At 42.3% G+C, this 24,633-nt stretch overlaps 1 protein-coding gene across 3 annotated transcripts in view; it reads left to right on the top strand.

The window, feature by feature from the left end:
- FHOD3 (formin homology 2 domain containing 3) overlaps nt 1–24,633 on the top strand; it is a 537,856-nt gene that overhangs the window by 240,053 nt on the left and 273,170 nt on the right. For all 3 annotated transcript variants that reach the window (XM_004380906.3, XM_004380905.3, XM_012556799.2), the window contains exons 4-5: nt 4,925–4,992; nt 14,796–14,901. In XM_004380906.3, coding sequence (XP_004380963.1) covers nt 4,925–4,992; nt 14,796–14,901 — 174 coding nt within the window. The remainder of the gene's footprint in view (nt 1–4,924; nt 4,993–14,795; nt 14,902–24,633) is intronic.

Raw genomic sequence — 24,633 nt, 5'->3', positions numbered from 1 at the left:
TGTTGTGCGGTTGTTAACCAATGTCATAAAACAATATGTGTACTACTGTTTCATGAGAAACTATTTGTTCTGTAAGCCTTCACCTGAAGTACAATCAAAAAAATAAAAAAAAGCGGTTGTCAGATTGGATAAAACTATATGCTGTCTACAATAAACCCACTTTAAATATAAAAACATATATTAAAAAAAAAAAAAAACCCGTTGCCGCTGAGTTGATTCCGAGTAAGTTAAAAATCATAAAAGGATGGAAAAAGACATACCACGTACACACTAACCAAAAGTGACTCTATTAATACCATAAAAGTACAGTTTAAAACAGAAAATGTTTACTATTTATAGGTTTAGACAAAGTAATCAGCTTTTTTTGTCAAGACTAAGTTTGAAAAGAAAAGTAGCTGAGAATGACTGCTGTGAGATGTGGAATCCTCTTGCAGTAAACAGTGTGGCCTTTGGTCCTGCTTATTGTTACTTGCCATCAAGTGATTTCCAACTCATGGAGTGTTGCCGGGGACAAAGAGCGACGTTACATAGTGATAAAAGATCACCTCCCCAAAAAGTCATGGCAATCCCAAATGTGGGTGCATCTAACAACAGAACTTCCAAGTATGTAAAGCAAAAACTCACAGAATTGAAAGGGGAAATAGGTAAATCCACTCGTAAGAGTTGGAAACTTCAGTATTCTATTAGTAATTGACAGAAAAAGTTGACATAAAATCAGTGAGAACATAAAATACATACAGACAGACACACACACACACACACACATACATACATACATACATACACACTCCATCACCCAACTTGATCCAATGGATATTTTTAGTTTACCCAATAACAGCAGAATACACATTCTTTTCAAGCGTGCATGAGACATTTACCAAGATAGACCATATTCTGGGCTATAAAACAAATCTTAATATAGTTGAAAGAACTGATGTCATACAAAATATTCTGTCTGAACATAAAAGGACTAAAGTAGAAGTGAATAGTATTTGGAAATTATTACCCAGGAAGTTTCCACCGAGCCTCATTTTCCATTTTATCGGCCTTATCACACGGCCATGATAGATTTCTTCATGCCTCCTGAGGCTTAGCCGGCATTGGGTTCCCAGGTGGTCCCTCTTGGTCTGCTCAGCCCCTACTCATTGGCCTCGGGTGTGGTCTGGCTCTGAGGAAACCGGACCAAAGGCCAAATTGTTTATTGCAGAGGCGTTCACAACTCACAGTAATCATTCTTAGCTAAAATATTTTCCTTTTAAAATGTAGTCTTGATTTAACACACTGATTATTTTAACTATAGCCCTAAGTAGTAAAACGTTAACATACAGAACCCAACTAAGCGTAATCTTCATTAGGTAAATCAGATACCATGAAAGATTACTACTAACTAAAGGAAACTGTAATCGTGATATTGTGAGTCCACTTATGGCGTAATTCTGCTCATCATCCAGTAGCACTTAAAACAAGAAATTCTAACAAAAGCCTTATAAAGAGGTACCTGGAATTGACGGTTTCGTCTACCAGTGTTCCTCCTGGATAAGATAACTCCAGTCCTCATCTTCAGGGCGCACATAGCACCATACTTTCATCTGATACCTTTATTCTTTTTTTTTTTTTTTTTAATATTTTATTGTACTTCAGGTGAAGGCTTACAGAACAGATAGTTTCTCATGTAACAGTAACACACATGCTGTTTTATGACATTGGTTGACAACCCCACAACATTTTAACCCTCTAAATTCTCAACTTTTTTTTTTTGGTGAAAATACACATAGCCAAAGATACGCCATTTCAACAATTTTTTTTACATACACATTTAAGTGACATTGACTACGCTCTTCTAATTGTGCTGTTATTCTCACTTAAGATGAAGGCTTACAGGACAAAATAGTCTCCCATTTAACAGTTACTACAAATGTTGCCCTATGACAATGGTTAACAATCTCACACCACATCAACAATATCCTTACTCTACTTTGTGTTCCCTATCATCAGCTTCCTACTCCCCTTCTGCCTTCTGGGCCTTGTCACTGGACTCCTGTACCTCGTTACTCTCATGGTTTTACTGGGCTGTCCACTCGCAGGCTGATCAATGAACCTCGAAGGTAACTTTACCACTGAGCTAAAAGGGTGTCTGGGGGCCATACTCTCGGGGTTTCTCCAGTCTCCTTTAGGCCAGTAAATCTGGTCTTTTTTTTTTTTTTGTGAGTTAGAATTATGCTCTACATCCTTCTCCAGCTCTGTCCAGAACCCTCTGTTGTGATCCTGGTCAGAGCAGTCAGTGGTGGTAGCCGGGCACTATCTAGCTGTACTGGACTCAGTCTGGTGAAGGTCTTGGTAGCTGTGGACAATTAGTCCTTTGGACTAATCTTTTCGTTGTATCCTGTTCTCTTCATTCTCCCTTGCTCCCGAAGAGATGAGACCAGTGGAGTATCTTAGATGACCACTCACAGTCTTTTAAGACCCCAGACACTACTCACCAAGGTAGAAAGTAGAGCATTATCTTTATAAGTAGTGTCATGCCAATTGAGCGAGATGTTCCCCGAGACCATGGTCCCCAGAGCCCTCCGTCCAGCAACTCAGTCCCTCGGGGAGTTTGGATGTGTCCATGGGGCCTCCATGACCTTTCCTTGTACAGGTTGTGTTAGTTTCCCCTGTATTGTGTACTGTCTCACCCTTCACCCAAGATACCACTTGTCTATTGCCTATTTAATATTCCCCCCACCCCTCCCATCCCTGGTAACCAACAAGAATTGTTACATTTTGTGTGTGAACTTTTTCATGGGTTTTTACAATAGAGGTCTCATACAATATTTGTCCTTTTGTGATTGACTTATTTCACTCAGCATAATGTCCTCCAGTTTCATCCATGTTATGCGATGGTTCACTGATTCATTATTGTTCTTTCTCGTTGCATAGTACTCCATTGTGTGTATGTACCATAGTTTGTTTATCCATTCATCTGTTGATGGGCACCTACGTTGTTTCCATCGTTTTGCTATTGTAAACAATGCTGCCATGAACATAGGTGTGCATATGTCTATTAGAGTGATGACTCTTATTTCTCTAGGATATATTCCTAGGAGTGGGATTGCTGGATCGAATGGTATGTCTATTTCTAGCTTTCTGAGGAAACGCCATATCATTTTCCAAAATGGTTGTATCATTTTGCACTCCCACCAGCAGTGCATAAGAGTTCCCATCTCCCCGCAGCCCCTCCAACATTTGTTATTTCCAGTGTTTTTGATTCGTGCCAGTAATGCCAGGGTGAGATGGCTGATACCTTTATTCTTATTTGTTACAAGTGTTGTTGTTGTTGTTAGGTGTTAGAAGTAATACTGGCAAAAATCAATTTTGTTTCTCTGGGATTTGAGGATTCTGAGATATTAGCTGTGGAAGCTGGAAGGAGAAGTGTTCACCCAGGGACATGGTTTTCTCCAGGTGTGACATAGTAGTGATACTCTTCTAGATCTATGAGATCCAAGCCCTTACACTCAAGTCCATGCCACTTGTACAAGAGTGGAGCATGGCTCTGCTACCCCACCCTGTAGGCTGGAGTTGAAGCCCAAAGTGACCAGCCACCAGCATGAAAATGGTTTTGAACTCTTTTATTCTATCTAAACATTTTATATAAATTTTACATTCCATTCCATTATGTCAGTGTTTGATTTAACATAGATTTTTTTCCTCTAAATCTACTGTTGTCTCTTCAGATTTTCAGTGTCTGTTTCCATTTTCATTGCCTGTTTCATTTTGTTTAGAGAGGCAAAGTACCTTGCCAAAGGTCACACGGCTGGTTCCAGGTTTAGAACTCAGGTAGTCCGATGACCTAGTCTATGCTTTTACTAATTCCACTGTTCACTACTGTACTCCTAATGCCTAGGACAGTGCCCGGCAGGTACTCAGTAAACATGTGTTGAATGATTTATACTGGAGAGGACTGACATCCTATGCCAGGAACCCTAAGTCAGGGCCAAGCATGGGTTCTGGAGAGGTAGCAGAATCCAGGCCCCCAGGTGCTCTGCATACACCAGAAGAACTGGCCTCTCCCTTTCTCCTGTGTATCTTCTGCACCTTGCAGTGCCATCCCTCTGGCTAACTAGTAATCACTGCGTTGAGCTCAGTTCCTTGTTCACAAAGGTTGAACAAGTTGTTGTTCAAATGGTGGTTGTTATTGCAACACGTACAGGTTGTTAAATGTGACTGAGTGAGTAGTGGTGTTATAGAAGTTGGCCTGAATCTCAAGCCAGAGTATACCATGGCGGGACTTCTCACATCTGCCTTTCCCAGGGCCGAGACCTGAATCTGAGTGAGAACCAAGGTCACAGGTGGAGCTAAGGGGGTGTTCCTGCCTCTAGGGTCATTGCTGAGGGAGGCAGTCAGTGCTTAGAGCCACTGTGCTGCCCTTGGGTCTCTCGTGCTGCCTGGGGAAGCCCTGGGCCCACAGGAGTACTCAAGACGACTCTCAGACCCCAGCAAAAATGGAGGTGCCACAAGCTTTCCTAGCCTAGACACAGAAAGCATGGTGGTCCAGGGCCTGTAAGACAAGGAAGGAGCCCTAATTGAGGTGGAAGGACAAGCTTTGTTTTGCCTATGTTAATTTTCTAGGTTTAGTTGGTCATCAAGTAGAAATCATCCCTAAAATCTGGAAATAGAAATCTGGAGAGAGGGAAGGTGGGGCTGAGGATACAAATCTGGGCACTATTCTCCACAATTCAGTCATCCCCTCTCCCTCCTACCTGGAACAGTCCACATATGCACTTGAAACATTCTTGATACTGCTGCAGGTGAGGTCTGTATCCTAAACAGGATGGATACATTTTAGTCACCTTTACGTAGAAGTTCCACACCCCTTCATATTATCTGTTTTCACCATCCATTGATTCCGTTTAATTAATTTTATATGTTGTATTCTTTATTTCAGAAAAATTGTACAACTCCAGTGGACGAGATTTAAGAAGGGCCCTTTTCTCTCTGAAGCAGATATTTCAGGTAAAAAGAAAAAAAAGAATACCTTAGACCCTGTTTTTGCATTACTTAATGAAATTAGATATAGACAAGTTTATTATACCTTTTACTCATTACAAAGAGAAACATCTCTTTACCATGTAAATTAGGTCAGAATATCAGTTGAGTAATTTTTACCATATCAAATATTTCAAACATAATAAAAAGTAAAGATAACTTTATCAAATCCTAACATTTTCCATATTTGTTTCAGATTTAAAAAAAAAAAATCTTATAGATATAATTAAAGTCCTGCGTTCCGTTCTGCAATATCAATCACCCTATTTGCCTCACCCTCATCCCTTGGCCCCCCTCTCCTGAATGCTGAATTTGGTGTTTATCACGCATATGCATGTTTCCATACTAATGGTAAATATTCACCAACAATACATGATATTGTTTGACATTAACTTTATTTCTGTGTTTTTATGTTACTTACTGAGAGTGGAACAGATGTAGCCTTGACCAATGTAGTACTGATCAAGCATTCCATTATATGAATAAACAACAAGTTGTTTTATTCATTGTCCTTTTGGCAGACAATTTGGCTGATTTCCAGTGTTTTGCTATCATAAACTGTGCTGCCGTGGTCACGTGCCCCTGTGCACACATGGAAGTCTCTCTTTGGGCCTCTGCCTTATCTGTCTCTCCTAAGCTTTCTCTCCATCCTTACCCTGAGAAAGTCAGAGGCCTAGTGAAAGGGCTAGAACAAGTGTGCAGCCAAGCTCCAAGATTGTCACCCATGTGAGACCTCAGAGCAGAAAGACAAAGAGCTAGGGGCAGGGGGAGGAAGAGGCCACTGTGCTTGGGCAGGCTTGGGAGATGGATTCTTGGAGAACATGACATTTGCATGAGTTTGTGTCTGTCTAGGGTCACTGTTCCTTTCTGTTATGATTTTGGACTCTAGGCTATATTCCCTTTCTCCTTAGTTCCTGTCTTACCCACATCCTTAAAAGATTTGCTTTGTTGGTGGTGGTAGTTGTAGCCAGAGTGGCAGTCCCTTTTATGGGTTTCTGCCTGTCTGAGGGGCAGTGAGCAAAAACACAGATCAAAAACCATCCCATCTGCATGTTCTCATCGCATTCTTCGTTAAACTTGCTCAGTGATACCCTCATCTTTTTCACAGGGCAGATTCCCTTCTCAGTGCTCCCATTGCTGGAGATGAATCCTTTCTTTCTCTTCTGACAGCTCCAGGTTTGAATCTGGCTGTCATCGCTCCCTCGTGGTGCAATCTCAGAAATGCCTTGGGGTTATTGAATGGGAATCTAATTTGCTCGTACTTTCACAGTAAAAAAAAGGAATGCTGTTTAAAGTGTTTACAATAATGCCTCAATAAATATTAGTTGATTAAAAAAAAGAAAGAAATGCCTTGGGATTTGGAGCTCTTCTGTAATTCAGGCCATTTCTTTTCTCACCTGGAAAATTACAGCAGCTGTCCGTGAGCAATGCCTGAGTTTAGTCCTCCCCATCACAGTCCATTCTTCAGCTTCCCACCAGAGGGATTTGAGGAAGTCATTTTCTTGCTGGTTCCATGTTACCTTCTGGGTTACATCTGAATTTCTCGGTATAGCATTGAAGCCCTTCTTGACCTGGCCTCTGCTGGCTACCTCTCTGTCCTTGGTGACATCCTAAGTTCCACCTGTGATTGAATTCCAAGAGAATCCATGCCCACTCTTTTCTGTACTGTTGACTCTGGACCTGTACTTCTTCCCCAGAATGCATTGCCACCCCATATCCACTCTCCATGTCTCCCAGTTTTGATCTTAGTATCTCATACTCCTGCCAGGAATCCTCTTCCTAAATGATCCCCTTCACCCCGGTCAGGGTTCTCCAAATGCCCCTAAAATACCCTGTGCTTACCTCTAGCATAGAACTTAAGATACTACAGGGCATTTGTCCAAGTCCAGTAGTCTGCGAGCTCTCTAGATTTTGTTACTGGATCTTCGGTGCCCAGCAGAGTGTCTGGTACCGCTAAATGATGAATGAATGGACTGGATGAATTGAGTAGTCTTCTAACAGATATCAAAGTTTTCAGTCCTTCCTGCCTCTAATTTAGTGAATGCAATGCTGGCTAAATAATTGCTCGAGTGTTCCATTGCCAGTGTATCCATCTGTGTCTCCCCTTACTCAGCAGAACAAAACAAAACTTTCCCCCCTTCCATTACATCCTCCTCCTAACTCAGGACCTTGACCACTGTTGGGCTGGACTCTTACTGTGCCACCAGAGGGTCATGCTCATGACACTCCTCACCCTAACTCATTTTAGTTCCTCAGTCCATCTGTTGTCTCCGTTGTAAGCTTTGGTTCTTTCAAAATCTGTGTTCACCTAATTGAGTCTCCAAATGGTGGCAGAACCACAAGACAGGAGCTATTCCAAGTGACTTTAAACTACTGTAATTTGTGCACCCTTAGTAGGATACTAACTAAGTAGGACGAACACAGCATCAGCATTGGAGGAAGACTCATTAGCAACCTGTATTACGCAGATGACACAGCCTTGCTTGCTGAAAGTGAAGAGGACTTGAAGCATGTACTGACGAAGCTCAAAGACCTCAGCCTTCCGTATGGATTACACCTCAACATAAAGAAAACAAAAATCCTCACAACTGAACCAAAAAGCAACATCATGATAAACAGAGAAAAGATTGAAGTTGTCAAAGATTTCATTTTACTTGGATCCACAGTCAGTGCCCATGGAAGGAGCGGTCAAGAAATCAAACAATGAAGTGCATTGGGCAGATCTGCTGCAAAAGAACTCTTTAAAGTGTTAAAAAGCAAAGATGTCACTTTAAGGACTAAGGTGTGCCAAGCCATGGTGTTTTCAATCACCTCCTATGCATGCGAAAGCTGGGCAATGAATAAGGAAGACCAAAAAAGAATCGATGCCTTTCAGTTATGGTGTTAGCAAAGAATATTGAATATACCATGGACTACCAAAAGAATGAGCAAATCTATCATAGAAGAAGTACAGGCAGAGTGCTCATTAGAAGCAAGGATGGTGAGACTTCATCTCACATACTTCAGACATGTTATCAGGAGGGGCCAGTCTCTGGAGAAGGACATCATGCTTAGTAAAGTAGAAGGTCAGCAGAAAAGAGGAAAACCCTTAATGAGGTGGATTGAAACAGTGGCTGCAACAATGGGCTCAAGAGTAACGATTGTGAGGATGGTGCAGGACCGGGCAGGGTTTCATTCTGTTGTACATAGGGTCGCTATGAGTCAGAACCAACTCGATGGCCCCTGACAGCAACAGGTAGCACGTACCCAAAGAACAACAACAACAAAAATTGTCAGTGGCTTACAGTCATTGTGGTAAAATGAGTTTCTTTATGTGGCCTTTTGCCTTGGTTCTGTGAAAAAGAGAGAGAGGAAAAAAAAAAAAAAGCTTGGGAGATTTTTCCACGGGCCCTGAGAAATTGTTATAGTTGCCCTTGTTACAGTTAGGAAGAAGCCAGTCCCTTCCGGCAGAAAATGTCACTTATTATGTAAATAGATGGAGAAACTTGTGAGGGGATTGACCAGTTTAGTCCAGAGAGGGGATTGATCAGTTACTGTGCAAATAAGGTATATAAAATCCACCCAATAGGATTAAGCCACTTGGCCTATATAAGGAGCCAACTCCACAGAGATAGTTGAGAGGCAAGGAGAAGAGGCAAAGACAGAAGAGAAGAGAGATGAAACAGAGAGAGAGAGAGCTGAGCGAACTTCGGGCTGAAGGCTTCCCAGTGGAGCTAAAAGTGCTGTAATATGGTTAAGGGCTGTAAAACTAAAAACAGTCAGAAGCCTGAGGGAGAGAGAGAGCTGTTCTACACTGAAGAGGGAAGACTTCCAGGTCTTGCCTGTGTGCTTCCAGACGTTGATCCTGTTCCTGTTCCTTCCAGTTAATCCTGATTGTGTGTTACTTCCTGATATGGATTGAATTATGTTCCCCCAAAATATATGTTGTAAATCCTAACCCCTATATCTGTCCCTATATCTGTGGTTGTAATCCCATTTGAGAATGGGTTTTCATTGTTATGTTAATGAGACAGGATTAGTATAGGGTGTATCTTGAGTCAGTCTCTTTTGAGATATAAAAGACATTAAACAAGGAAGAGAAGCAGAGATGGGGGAAGAGAGATGCCAAGCCACATGAAGATTACCCAAGAGCAAAAGCTCAGAAGAGACAAGGACCTTCCTCCAGAGCTGACAGAGAAAGCCTTCCCCTAGAGCTGGCATCCTGAATTCAGACTTCTAGCCTCCTAAACTGTGAGAAAATAAATTTCCGTTTGTTAAAGCCACCTACTTGTGGTATTTCTGTTATAACAGTACTAGATAACCAAGACACCCTCCTAATAAACCATATAACTGTAAGTATAGTTCATGAGTTCTGTGAGATGTTGCAGCAAATTACTAAACCCAACAAGAAGAGAAGGAAGAGACAAGAGGGAGAGTGGTTGATGTCAGAGATGATGGAGTGGTACAGCAGCCTGGAGAAGGTGGCAATCTGGGACATGTTTAATCTCTGCCTCATAGGAACCAGCTTTATGCTGATTCTTATTAATGAAATAACACACAGAGTTTTAAAGTACCTAATAGTAAAAGTCTAGGTTGCCTTAAAGAGACTGTTGGTGGAATTATGGATATCAAAGACAATTCTGGTGTGGACTGAGAAGGAGTGAGGAGAGCTGTTACATTGGAGATGGCGCAGAAGCAGAGAAGCAGCAGCAGCATAACCAGGAGACCAGTGCGAGACAGTGCTGGAGCTCACCCACAGAGCGAGAGAGCTGAGTGCCTTTGCGCAGGTGACTTCCTGGTGGAGTTGGGTGCCTCCAGACACTTATCAGTGAAGTTAGGCTTACCAAGTCACCCATGGAGCAAGAAAGCTGAGTGCCTCCAGGGCTGAAGTTTACTGGCTGAGTAGGGTGCCTCGAGGCACTTATCAGTGGAGCTAAAGAGCTTTGGAACACTTGCCCCAGCAGGGTAGATGCAGGCAGAGAGTCCCGAGGGACCAAGGAACCAGGAAGCAGAAGCTGAAGAGACAAGGAGCACAGGAAGCAGAGCTGCTTCAGTCTCAAAGGGTAGGGCCATGACCTTTGGGGTCTCAAAGGGTGGTGTCATCACTCAGATGGACTAGGAGAATTGGGACCTTATATCACCAAGAAAACAGTGCCAGGAAGAGAGTGCATGGTTTGGACCCAGGGTTTCTGCGCTGAGATGCTCCTAGACCAGGGGAAGATTGACGACAAGGACCTTCCCTTGGAACCAACAGACAGAGAAAGGCTTCACCTTGCTTTGGCACCCTGAATTTGGACTTCTAGCCCCCTAGACTGTGAGAAAATAGATTTCTCTTTGTTAAAGCCACCCACTTGTGGTATTTCTGTTATAGCAGCACTAGATGACTAAGACAGTCATCATATTGGTGGTGGCAGTGTTGGTGTTGCTATTCTGAGACGGCTGTGTGTGTGTGATTTTAATTCTGCCATTTCTATGATTCTTAAGAATTCAGTTTCTTGGTGTGTGAGAGGAAGAAGATAGAAAAGTAGAGGAGGTTAAGTTATAAACTCTGTATCTCTGAGTTTAATTGGAAATATCAGAATGAAGCCACAGTGCATTTTATCTTAACAAACAAGCAAACAACTTTTCTAGCTCTGTCTACTAAAAGGACTAACAGCAATGATAAGTCCATTAGCACAAAGCACCCACTAGCACTGAAATTGTGGTCTTAAAGTAGCAAAAGGAACCAGGGCTCCTTGGAGAAATGGCTGATTCCAGGTCTGTTAGTAGGAAATATATCAAATAAACTTGGAGCAGCTTACCATACAGAGAACAAGGAAGTTATCACTATTATGAGGGTCAATGCCAGTAGAACTCAGGAACAAGTTGACAGGTCTCCCACTGACTGGTTAAAGATGAGATAATATAACATCAATAAGGGTATTAATTGCAGTAGATTGAAACACCTAATGATACTAAAAATAGTAATGGATTGGTCACCATTGGTAAGATACTAGTGAAGCAGCTGATTTTGATAAATAAAAGGATCTCACATTTTCTTACCTTTTCCTCTGCAAACTTTAGGATAATCATAGAATGGGTGAGGGGAAGTTTTGTTTATACAAATACTCTAGCTAATAAGTAAGAAGGAATAATAGAGTATCACATTTTGCAATCCTAATTAATGGATCTAGGTATTGAGCATCAAGAGCTTCTGACATAATGAAAATGAGATACAGCCGGACACTATGTGCCTTCTGAAGGAAATACACACCACTACTGATGTTGGCCAAGGTCAAGCCAACAAAATCAACCCTGAATCTGATCCTGCCTCTATATGCAATGACTGTTTTATCACTTATCTAGGAGAGAGGCACATGTTAACCTACACCACAGGGATGTAATCCAGACTGTGGGCCACTGTACAGGATAAATGACCTACTTTCTTCCATACATAAATTTCAAGGGAAAAAAAAAAGTTGGAGAAAACCTATTAATTAAAAGATGTTTAAGAGTCATGTCAGCTTATTGCCACATGTGGATCTTATTTGGATCCTAATACAAACCATAGAAAACAATATGACATTTATGAGACAGTTGGAAATTTGATCACTTACTGGATATTAGAAAATAGTAAGAAAGTATTAATTTTATATTCCGGTGTTATAGAAGCATATTTTGAAAAAGAGTTTCTGTATTTTGGGGATATGTATTGGAATATTTATGGATTAAATGATGTAATGTTTGGGATTTGCTTCAAAATAATATAATGGGAGAGGGGGTGGGATTATAGCTGAAACAGGATTGGATTGAGTTGCTTGGCACATGAGGTTCACTATTCTGTCTTCTGTATATGTTTAAAGTTTTCCTTGATAAAAAACAAAAAAATAAAAAATAAAACAAAATTATAGACTCTTGTGGCACATCCCCTCACTAAGCTCACTCGATAGTGTTTCTTCTCTGAATTCTCAGGGCAGTTATTTCTACTTTTTATTCATCAGATAAGTATTTTTGAGCAGCCTTTGTCAGAACTATGTAGGCAAGGAGAGGGACTTAAAATAAATGAAAGAAGGTGCTTGCTAACCAGAAGTTTATCTGTTTGGAAGACCACACACATGTGCACAAAACAGCGCTAAACCACAGGAGAGCAATGCATCTGATACTGAGTGGCTGACCCAGGAAGCAAGCTGTCTGGTGGTGGAACCGCCTTCCCCACGCCCAGGGGTTAGCATCTCCATTACCTCTGTGTTTTCCAGGTGTAAAAGTTCTTTTTGAAACTAGACTGGAAGGGCCTATAAAACAGAGATCAGTCGTCTGGACTGAGTTGACCATTCCTTGATTAATAGGAGGCATTAAAAAAATAGATCACATGGCTATTACAGAAAATTTTGAAATGGAGCAATAATCACTTATTAGCTAGTGCTAACATTTTTATTTTATTTTAGTTTGAAACCAATGAAGATCATTCCTTAATGCTACAGTTTTAGGATATGTATTAAAAATCTTGTACATTGCCAATTTGGAAAATGTTCTCAGTTTATTATTCATAAATTTATGTTTTCTAACTGCCTTATCTACATATGTGCATAATATTTAGTTAAGGTTCTGAATTATTTTTATAAACACTGTCTCGCCTATCCAGTTTTTTTCCCAATGCCTTTGCCAGACAGTAAATTCTCTGCTATATTAATGTTAGTGATTAGCCCGAGTGGTTTCTTGAGAGCTCGTTCTCACTTTTTCACCATGAAGTCATGTGTGAATCTAGTTTTAAAGTAATAAACATTTGTTACATGCTCGGAAAAACTTTCTGACGAGACATGAGCTCATCTAAATGTTCACTTTTCACATATGCTGGTGGAAAAGGATATGGAGGGAGAGACAATTATTTTTTATTTCCTTTTTACATAGGAGTGTAAAGTAGTTTTCCAAAAAGTCATGATATTGTCCCATTTCTCTTTTTTCCAAAGCCATGATTATCTTAAATGTCTGAGCTAACACAGCTGTCTTTCATTACCCCCTCCCCCAAGTACCCCCTGAGAACATACACAGCCCTTACTTGGTTCAAAGGGAGCCTGTGCCCTGCCTGCCCACATTTCGCTCAAGTTCCCCATCCATATAATTGGAAAATGCCATAAAATCAAAATAAGGGGCTGATTCATGTAGGGACAAGGAGAGTGATGCCAGTGTGCCTAAATTATTTCTTCTCTTTTGGAGATAAACCATGGCTGCTGGCTTCTCCTGTAATAAATAATAACCTTTCATTATTCCATTAAGCTTTCTACTATTTACATCATTGAAGTTTTTTATTTTTGCTTTGTTGTTATAATTTAAGATGAATGTTCCAGGCTTATTCTGGATGTGTTTGAGACAAGGGCACTGTCCAGTTGAAGAAATCTCCTGAAACAGCGGTGAAGAAAAATCCCTGTTCCTAGAACTCCACAGAACTTGGTACTACAGAAAGATTACTGGGCTTGGGGTCACAAGGCCTGGCCCAATGTAGTTATGTGATCTTGGCCAAATTTTTTTGCCATTCTTGAGTCTTGGTGTCTTTATCTGTAAAGAGAAGGTAGGATTAGATTAGTGGTTCTCAAACTGGCTGCCCTTTGGAATTACCTGGGAATTTTAGTAACAAAACCTGTGACATTCTGATTCAGTCAATCTGGTGGGTGCGGGGGAGGGCGGGGGGAGCCCTGTCTCTTATTTGTTTTAAATGCTCTCCAGGGATTCTAATATGCAGGAGGCAGGGCTGAGAACCACCTGAGCCCCTCAGAACCACTTGGAGAGTTTATAAGATGCAGATCTCAGATCTCAGTGGCCTGGCACTGTAGAGTTTTCCTATTCATTAGGTTTGGAGTGAGGCTGGAAAATTTGCATTTCTGACAAATTCCCAGGTGATGCTGACGCTGCCCATCTTGAGACCTCACGAGACCTCACTTTGAGGACCGTGGGATTAGGTAACTGCTGAGGTTCCTTCCCTGTCCTGCCTTCTGTGACCAGGTCTGTCACCCCACAGAGGCAGCTCTTTAAGGAACAGTGTGGCTGTGCCAGGCGAAGGGCTCACCCTGCGCTCTGCCTCATCACTTGTTCTGAAAGCAGCAGCATTTGGGATGTTGAAGAGACTGCTTGCTTATGTCCTCAGAGATATTTGTACAGCTCTTTTAACCAGCATTTTTGCCAGTTGTGGGTGAATCCATTCCAACTCATAGTGACCCCATATATGTCAGAGTAAAACTGTGCTCCGTAGGCTTTTCACTGGCTCATTTTTCAGAAGTAGATCACCAGATCTTTCTTCCGAGGTGCCTCTGGGTGGATGCGAACCTCTAACCGTTTGGTTAGCATCCGAGGGCATTAATGGTAACCAGCCCTTAAGGACATCTTTTAGGACACTCGAATGGCTTTAAATCCTTCACTTGATGGTCTGTTTTGCGATCAAATATTTCCTGTAGTTAAAACCCAGCAAGATTCACGTGGTCAGTCCATAGGGACCGATGAGGGTGGGGAGCCTAATAATTTCCGAAGAATGAAAAACAAAGCACTATAAATATTCCTAACCACAGGGGATTCATTTGCCTTATCTTTATTAGATTGCCCAGGAGGCAATAATTTGGTTTTTGGTGAACAACAATGTGAAGACTAGCTGTAAGATTTCTCTGGCAACAGTTAGGATGCCTCGTTTGCATACCGCAGAACAATCATTAGGGGTAGAGTTCTAGCTTCACAGGTTGTATGCACACAGCTTAAACAACAGCCTGGATGGAGAGGGACAGGGACAGTATTTGAAGTCTTTTTTTTTTTTTTTCCTTTCCCACCAGGATGACAAGGATTTGGTGCATGAATTCGTAATGGCTGAAGGTCTGACGTGTTTGATTAAAGTGGGAGCTGAGGCCGATCAGAACTATCAGAACTACATCTTGAGGGGTAAGTCATGACTCAGGGGGCATGCCTTCGCCAGCCTCTGGAAGGGAGGTCTTGTTCACCTTCAGGGATTTGAATACTGAGAGTTTTTTTAAAAAGACTTGGATTTAGGAGTAAGGTGGTAAAGATACTCTGTAGCAAAAGACATATTCATTAGGTTTTGTCAGTTGCTAGTAATTAATGAGTGACAGCTAGTTTTATTGACTTTCACCTGGAATCTCTTCCGGGTTATTAAGAAAAAGAGCCTACTAACTTGGTTCTTTAGAGTTTCTCTTACTTGGTGAGGAAAGGGACACAATAAGTGGGCTTGGATGGGGCTTGCATTTTAGCAGTTGTTGCTAGCTGCGATTGAGTTGGCCCCTACTCATGGCAACCCCATGCACAACGGAATGGAATGCTGCCCCACTCCTGAGCCATTCCTGTGATCAGTTCTAGATCAGACCATTGTGATCCATGGGGTTTTTATTGGCTGATTTTCAGAAGTAGATTGCCAGGCCTTTCTTCCTAGCCCATTTCAGTCTGGAAGCAGTGCTGAAACCTGTTCAGCATCATAGCAACACATAAGCCTCCACTGACAGACGGGTGATGGCTGCATATGAGGTGCACTGGCCAGGAATTGAACCCTGGTCTCCTGCATGGAAAGTGAGAATTCCAGTACTGAACCACCATTGCCTCCATATTTCAGCAGTATAGCTACCCAAAACCAAAGAGACCATGAGAAAAAAATAAAGTATTTCCTTTAACTTGAGTTTGCCACCATGGGGCGCTTGTCAGAAGTGCATGTTCCTTTTGTTTCTAACACCTAGAGTAGTGGAAGGCACAGAAATAAGGGTAGGGGAACTTCATCTAGTTTATTTTCCTGATCGTTTAGAATATGGACATTCATAAGTTGAACCACATAGAAGGAAAATACCTAAAACTGCCTAATTCTGAATAATGAATCCAAACTAACAATGTATTTTTTTGTTAATGTTCAAATACATCATGTAACTTTACAAAAAAATCCCCAACATACACACACATACACACACACACACACCCTTAAGAACTAAAATCATTGTAACTATATCTTTGTGTTAGTTTTTCTGACCCTTACCTAGGAGCATCTATGTGTTTTCATAGAGTGTCCATCAGTGTAAGCATCTTCATTCAATGCTGGGGAGGGGGGGCAACTGTGCCAGATGTGGTCAGCAACCTTTTATCAAAAGAGCAAAACAGTCCTAGTCATCTAGTGCTGCTATAACAGAAATACCACAAGTGGATGGCTTTAGCAAAGAGAAGTTTATTCTCTCACAGTCTAGTAAGCTACAAGTCCAAATTCAGGGCGTCAGCTCCAGGGGAACACTTTCTCTGTTGGCTCTGGAGGAAGGTCCATGTCATCAATCTTCCTTTGGTCTGGGAGCTTCTCTGCGCAGGAACCTCAGGTCCAAACTGCTTTCTTGGTGTATGAGGTTCCTCTGTGTCTCTGCTTGCTTCCTTCTTTTATATCTCAAAAGAGATTGGCTTAAGACACTTATCTAATCTTGTATACCTCATCAGTATAACTGCCGCTAATCCATCGTATTAGATCATAGTGATTGAATGTACAACACATAAGGAAATCACATCAGATTCCAAAATGGTACACAATTATACAATACTGGGAATCATGACCCAGCCAAGCTGACAGATATTTTGGGGGGACACAATTCAATCCATGACAAAAACTTTGTCAGAAGCACCCAGCAGACCTCTCACTGGGTCTCATGACCACCTGTAGCTGCAGAGAAGGCTGGGAGAGTATTTGGCTTCCTGAACCCTACATGGTAGGCAGCGAGAGAGAAAGGCATGACTTTGGGCCTGGGATATTTATCAGTGTCTGCTACACAGAGAGAGTTAGAAAGAACTTTCAATACAGAAAAAGAAGGACCTTTCTAGTTGAGCAGCAGTGCGGTGGCCTGTTTGGGAATAGTGAGTGCCTCACTGCTAACCGCTGAATGCTACTAAGGGAATTGCTGTACAGGGGGCAGATTAAGCTTGATGGCTGCACAAGTTCCCAAATGATGCATTATGTGAATTGTACCTCCTGCCAATGAAAGAGGGTGTTGGCGTAGCATACTTCAGCTAGGCTGTCTACCTTAGTGAATGCTTTTTGTTAAGTTCGCAGTGGCCTGTTAATTCACAGCATACTCATCTGCATCAGAAAGGTGCCAAAGGCAATTACCAAATATTTAAGAATCAGAGGGCCCAAGCATGATCAGGGACAGCCCTGTCAACCACCTGCTGCTTCTCTGTCCTTGCAGAAAACACTGCCCAGATAAGGCCCTCACTTCAGACAGCTCTTCTCAAAATGCAGGGAGGCCTCACGTTTCCATGTCATCACCAGGGCCTTGCCTTCATAGTTCTGCTTTTCAAATAGTGCCCATTCACTGGAGACCAGGAAGCTCACCATGTGTTGTCTGGAAAAACGAGCAGGCACTCACTCCCGTTCAGGTTTCTCCAAGATGCCCTGCTTTCCACGGAGCAGAGATGCTCTTGCATGCCTGCCCCACATCCGCCAAGTCTTAGGAGGCTGTCAGTAATCAGGGCACTGTATGCAAACGTCAGCACATCTGAGCAGAACCTGGGCCAGGAAAGTACATTCTGAGGGATATAGATGACAGATTTCCTGGTGTGTGACTTTTGTGTTTTTATACAAGGAAAGCGTCATTTTTCCTAGCCCACAGGTTGTTCCCCTTTGTGACTGTGAAGAGCTTCTCACATCAGCTTTTTCAGGTTGCAATCGGCAGACAGCAGCCTCTTGACGTGTGCAATCAAGTGAATGCCTCTGAGTCGCCTCTTTATTTGTCCCACCGTGAGGTGGGCTGATGGTCAGAGTGGTCTGGAAAAGTTGCCCATCATAAAGTTAACTCAGATGTTGTAATCTTGTGTGAGTTCCATACACCCAGAGAAAACAAGAACATTTGGAGAAGCCAGCATGTGCTTTTAGAGTGCTTTTAATTTATCTTTATTTTTGCACTCAGCCCTCTGTCAGCTCTCTTTTTTAAGGCCCAGGGATCTGCTGCTTTTCCTTTAGGATGTATCTGCTGGGAGGTAAAGATAGGTTTTGAGTTTCAGTGTAGCCAAGTGTGCTCCAAAATGTGAGTCTGCTGCTGGGAAGAGGTCTTAAATGCACAACATGTAAAAATAATATTTATCTGACTTATTATTCTTGGATGGTTATACCTAATCTAAAATTTTCCGTGATAGCCAGTATTTAATGTAAATCTACTGTGGAATTTTCTACCTCACAATTATTCTTATTGAAGTAGGACCTAGAGTAGTATACTCCTGGGAACTTGAACTTTGCACACACATCACTGAGCCTTTGCTGTGTGCACTGCCCCAGGTCGGGCACTGGGGATGCAGCAGTGGAACCGAGGTCCAACCTTGCCCTTGACAAGCTCCTGTGAGGTACTGGGCGTGGCACATTGGAAATGTTGTGTTGCATATGACTTATAGGGTTAGAGCTTGTATATAGATGATAATGAGGCAGTGGTGTTTCAGTGGTAGAATTCTCATCTTCCATGCAGGAGACCTGGGTTTGATTCCCAGCTAGTGTACTTCATATGCAGCCACAACCCATCTGTCAGTGGGGGCTTGTGTGTTGCTATGATGTGGAAATGTTTCAGCGGAGCTTTCAGACTAAGACTAGGAAGAAAGGCCTGGTGATCTATATCTGAAAATCAGCCAGTGAAAACCCCTTGGATCGCAATGGTCTGATCTGGAACTGATTATGGGGATGGCACAGGAACAGGCAGCATTTCATTCCATTGTACACGGGGTTGCCATGAATCAGGGTCTGGTTCAATGGTAGCTAACAACAATGACAACATAGAGAAAATATGCTTCTGGGGAGAAAAAAGAAAGAGATGAGTAGAAACAGTAATATCATTTATTCTTTCAGGCTGTACATCAAGGGAAGCTGCATTTTAAGGACTAGTTTTACGTGGAGAAATTTGACTTGATTATTTCACCTCAAGTGAAAGTACCAATTGATTGTAAAACATCTCAGTCTATCTCAGAGTTTTTAAAGCTGGGTGAGATCTTAGAATGCATTTTGCTCAACATTTTCATTTTAGAAGAAAACTGCAGATATTTTGCTTGCCCACACAATATGTTTTCAAACAATTTTTAAATGATTGCGGTCACGGATTGAATTATGTCCGCCAGAAAATGTGTGTATCAATTTGGCTGGGTCATGATTCCCAGTATTGTGTGGTTGTCCTCCATTTTGTGATTGTAATTTTATGTTCAAGAAGATTACGGTGGGATTGTTAACACCCTTACTAAAGACATCCCTGATCCAGTGTAAAGGGAGTTTCCCTGGGGTGTGGCCTGCACCACTTTTTATCTTACAAGAGATGAAAGGAAGCAAGCAGAGAGTTGGGGACCTCAGGCCACCATGAAAGCAGAGCTGGGACCAGAGTGCGCGTCCTTTGGACCCGAGCTTCCTGCGCAGAGAAGCTCTTAGTCCAGGGGGAGATTGATGAGAAGGTCGACAGAGAGAGAAAGCCTTCCCCTGGAGCTGACGCCCTAAATTTAGACTTCTAGCCTAATTAGACTATGAGAGAATAAACTTCTCTTTGTTAAAGCCATCCACTTGTGGCATTTCTGTTATAGCAGCACTAGATAACTAAGACAGTTGTAAACGTTTAAAAATTGGGAGATTTTATATTAAAAAATCCAGATTTCACACTTATTCAGAAAAAACCAGGAGCAGAGAATTTTAGTGTCTTGCCAAATATTAATCAACAATATTAACACTATAGGGGAAAAAAATACTACATATATCAGGGGATCTCTTAATGAGGATCAGGACTTCCGGTCCAGATGGTTTTTGTCTGCATCCACATAACCAGAACTCGAAATATTATGGACAGCAAAGAAAAAATTTTAAAATGTTAGAGAGAGAACAGTGGTACAGAATGATCAAATGGTAATTAAAGCAACATCCTCCATCCCAGAAAAACTTAAAAGTCTGTATTTTGGCATTTTAGAGCAAAGGAGGAGAGCAGACGTTAGGTTCAGACTATAGACGGCAGAGGGAGTGGAGGGGCCAAATTGGCGCCAAGAGGAGGAAATGGGAGCAGAAGGGGAAGAGCTTACTTCCTGAACCAAGGTTAGGTCCTTGGCTGATGTTCAAAAATCTCTCTGACCGATTTCCCACTGAACATCTAGCCTGACTCTGTTTTCCTTGTGCTTGTCCTCTGTTGCACCCAACTGGCTCAGAGGAAACATGCCTCTCTCTTGTCTCCTGCTGGGGTGCTTTCTGCTCCCCTCAGGACTTCAGGGATTACTCACAGTAGCTTCATGGCTAGGCTTTGATGTGGATGCACGCCCACCCTAGTGTCCTGGAGGTGTCGCCAGCCCTGGATGGCTTGAGGCCAGCGTCCAGGATGGAGCCATTCCTTAACTTGATGCCTTTTGCCTTACTGAGTTGGTGCAACAGCGGCTATTCCCAGTAAGTTATTGTGTTAGCTGGCACACATTGGCAGCCTGTTGGGCCAAACTGAGCCTGCAGATACTATGTTCGCTCTATTATGTTTAAAACTTTTACGAACATTTAAAAATTGGGAGATTTGACATAAAAATATGAATTTTTGGGTTCCCTTGAAAAACCTGAAAGCTCAAGCCAACACTATGCCCTCACTTGTGCATGGCCACAATTAGCTGGAATTGATAGAAGCTGCTTCCTTTACATGGGCACATAGGCTCTGTTTACCACAGTCCCCACCGCTCTCTAGCGTTATCCCTGGGCTGCTCTGCTTATTTTTCTTGCCCCTTTGCCTCATAGTATTTAAGTTTGAGACCTCTGATTAATGACATTATAATCTGTGACATGAGAATTACCGTTATCTAAAGTAGAAGACTGCAGCTTTATTATACCTGGGCAGAGTTAAGATGTCACTGCCACTTTGAGCTTGGCTCTCAAATCCAATACACAATAAGCATTTTTATTACCCATTAGGCATTTCTCAAAAAACATAAATCTCAGCACTCTACCTGCTCCCCCACTGAAGCCCTTACACGGTTATTTAAGCATGGAAAACCCTGTTGCCACATGGACAATGGTGCCTTAACTAGCTGAGCTTGGGAAGCAGAGGCGAGAGTGTGTTGAGAAGATTCCAGTTGGAAACTTGGTACATTGATTGAACCCGTGACGTGATAACAGTGAGGCTTTCATCTCAATCCTAAATTGTGTGGCTTGGAATCTATTACAGAAAGTCTTTATTGTCCACTTGCCAAAGGAGAGGTCAGGGTGGGTCCCAGTGATGGGAATGTCAGAGTGTCCAGGCCTGGGGAATAAAGGCAGCCTAAGATGGGCATGTCTGAAATGAAAACGGCATAAAAATTGAGTGATATAAATGTTTCTTAAAATGGAAATACCTTTTATGTTTTTTTCTTATTGTGAAAGTTGTGATCATTCATTGTGTGAAAAACAAACAGCATAAAAAGGAAAAAAAATCACGCATAATCCCAATAATCAGAGACAAAGACCGTTTTCCACGTGTGTGTACATGCTTGCAAAGGTCCCTGGGTGACAGAAATGGTTTGTTCTCGTCTACTAACCAAAAGGTTGGTGGTTCAGATCTACCCAGTGTCCCTGCAGAAGAAAGGCCTGGTGATCTGCTTCCGTAAAGATTACAGCCAAGAAGACCTTATGCGAAACATAAAAACGTAATCAGTGTCATTGAGTTGTAAATGTGGAAGTTGTTGTGTTGGTGGATATTTTGATATGTATGTTTTCACCACAATAATATAAATTAAAAAAAAACCACGGAGTAGTTCTACTCTGTAACGCTTGGGGTCACCATGAGTTGGAATTGACTTGAAGGCAATGGGTTTCGGTACATGACTGCTTTGAATATGTGTTTTACAAAAATGAAGCTATCCTTTGCGTATGTTTTCGACCGTATTTCTGGAAGGGACTGCCATCAGTTCCAGTGAAGAGGAGTGGTTTAAAGTATGGACCTTGGAAGCCCATAGACTGTGTACCTGCCCTGATTTTGTGGCATCTTTTAGACTTTGACACACTTATTCAACTTCTTTAAACCTCAGCTTCCTCATCTGTAAAAGGGAGAAAATATCTATTTATAGGAGCGTTGTGAAGATTAAAGGGCATAGTAAAGTCTAAATAAAGCACTGAGTTGTAGCTGTGACAATTACTAATAATAATAATTAGTAATATCAATATAGTAACCATCCTCGCACATGACTCTTTGGGAGTTATCCAGGTATTGCCTGGGCGAAAGCCACAGGGATTGAGTCATTGTGTTGGAAGGTGTGTACATCTTGTTTTGCACTGACTTACTGCCCTGCAGAAAGGGTGTGTGAATTTATCCTCCCTCCAGCTTTCTCCGTGTCTGCTCACCTACCACAGGTTTGGAGTCCCAGGGTGGTAAAAAGGGTTAAGGAGCTCAGCTGCTAACCAAAAGGTTGCAGTTTGAGTCCACTCAGAGGCACCTCAGAAGAAAGGTCTGGTGACCTACTTCCTTAAAAATCAACCACTGAAAACCCTATGGAGCACAGTTCTACTCTGACACATACAGGGTTGTCATGAGTCAGAGTTGACTTGATGACAACTGGTTTTGTTACCCCAGGCTTGGGGTTGTCATTCTTTGTAATCTTTGTCATTCCTGGTGATTTGGACACACTTATCTCTACTGATGAATTTTATAGTCACTTAAAAAAAAAAAGCAGTTATAATCCTGGTTGTTATTGTGTTAAATTTGTTAATTAATTTGAGAAAGATTGTCATCTTTAATTTGTTTGAGAATTCTTAACTGCCTACACTCTTCCTGGAACAAATCCTTTTTAACATATTCTCATCTAACTCTTACATGCCATATCTATTTCCTCTCTCTTGTTAAAAATTTTATGCATATCCCACCATGGTTTCCTTTTTGCCTGTTTGCTCATTTTTGAATTGGGCCTGTTGTTTATCACAGGTTAGGGTGAGAGGATTTTCTTGGGTCCTTTTCCTGTTTACTTATTTTATAAATTTAGATTTGGAGTTTCATCTCCTAAGAAAGGTCTTCCTCACTCTCTTAGGTGTTTTTTGCTTGAATCAGAGAACGCTGAGGCCTGGGTCCCATAGCCGTAGTGACCACTTGGTGAAGACAGTAAGGCTTGGGTGAGAAGTATTTTCCCCGAGAGAGTGTTTACATGTTTGAAACCTCCCGTTTTAGCATGTGAACTGGTAGCTCGTTTGGCGGAGACGTGTACCATCAATTCAGGCATTCACTAGATGTGGTGTGTAGACTGGAGAGGTCTAAAGAAACTGGGCTGCTCGCAGCTGAGAACACGCTCTCCACGCTTTTAGACTCACTCTCCATGCTTTTGCTTTGTTTGGTTTTCCCCTGTAGCTGTCAAAACCTCTGTTTTTGGTGTCTCATTTTCTCTTTGCCCTGGCTGTGCCTGACCTCAGCCTGGCCTCTCTGCTCACCAACTTGCCAGGCCCTGTTTGTTGGGGATACAGCCTCCAGGTTGAAGCAGCCACACTGGTGAGAAGTTTGGTCAGGGGAAGAAAGCCACAGCCTGCTATACTTAGGGAGGGGGGCCGAGTCACTCTTGCTGTTGCTATTGGTGTATGGTGGCAGAAATGCTAGCCCCAGAGTGTCCCGGCTGGCCCCTCTGGCCACACCTACCTCCTGCATTAGGCCAGCACCCTTCTTAAAAAGCTGGGTCGGAGAATAGATGAGAGTTGCCCTCATGTTGTCCTTCATCTTTTAGCCCGTCTGGCCACAGGGCCCAGATAGTGAGCTCAAACTAGAGCAGTTCATTGACCCCAGGATACTGTGGACTTGCCAGAATTTTCTCCATTACTTTCAGCAGCATTGCATTTCCCAGCAGCGAGAGTGGGGGACTGGCCCCCAATATTCCCCTTGGGCCTGCTGCAGTATCTGGTGTATCTGACTGGACCCTTCAAAGTCAGTGGAGTATGGTTGGTGTCCCCCTAGTCTTGGGGCTTGTGGGGTCTTTTCTCCACCTGTGCTTCTCCTTGGTCATTTGGGTAGATTTGTACGAGGGTAGTTTGGAGGCTTCTGGTGCTGTCATTTGTTTCTGAAAGTGCTAAAGCGTGTGAATTATGACTGCTTGTGCCCTGTGCCCTGATGTCCCCTCACCCTGCAGAGGTGTCTGCAGGGATGCAGAGGGACCCTGCCCGAGGAAGTGAGGGAAGGCTGGAAGTGGAGCTTTGATGGGACAGGATCCCGAGGTGAGAGAGAAAGGCTGGGATGCAAGGGAGGGCCCACATCCCCCATCTCTGAGCCCCTCGCCATAGTCCGCAACAAGTATGGTATTTGCCATCAGTTTATAATCGAAAGTAGGTATTTCCAGCTTTAAAGATGATGTTGGTTCTCCTCTCACCCCTTCCCAAGATATTTTTCCTCCTATAATTACAGCATGCTTGCTTCTTGGTAACTTTGATTAGTAAGGCTTTTCTTTCAAATTTTACTTTTTCTAAAGTAAAAATTAATACTATTGAACCCAGCAGGCACTAAGTAATAACAAAAATACTCCATGTAGAGCAGTCTTTATAAAGGCAGGCATACCTGGCTAACATGGCCTTCTTACCTGGAGTGCCATTAGGCTGACCCACGTGAAGCCTGTCAACTTTTTACTTTGTTTTTATTTATTTTGTTTCTAGAAATGACAGAATCACATGGTTTAACTTAATATTATCATCGTAATTTAATCACACCTTGGCTCATT

The sequence above is a fragment of the Trichechus manatus genome, unplaced genomic scaffold (assembly GCF_000243295.1).
Source record: "Trichechus manatus latirostris isolate Lorelei unplaced genomic scaffold, TriManLat1.0 scaffold00078, whole genome shotgun sequence".
NCBI lineage: Eukaryota > Metazoa > Chordata > Mammalia > Sirenia > Trichechidae > Trichechus > Trichechus manatus.
The sequence above is the reverse complement of the archived record's forward strand: the minus strand, read 5'-3'. Positions and strand labels throughout refer to the sequence as shown.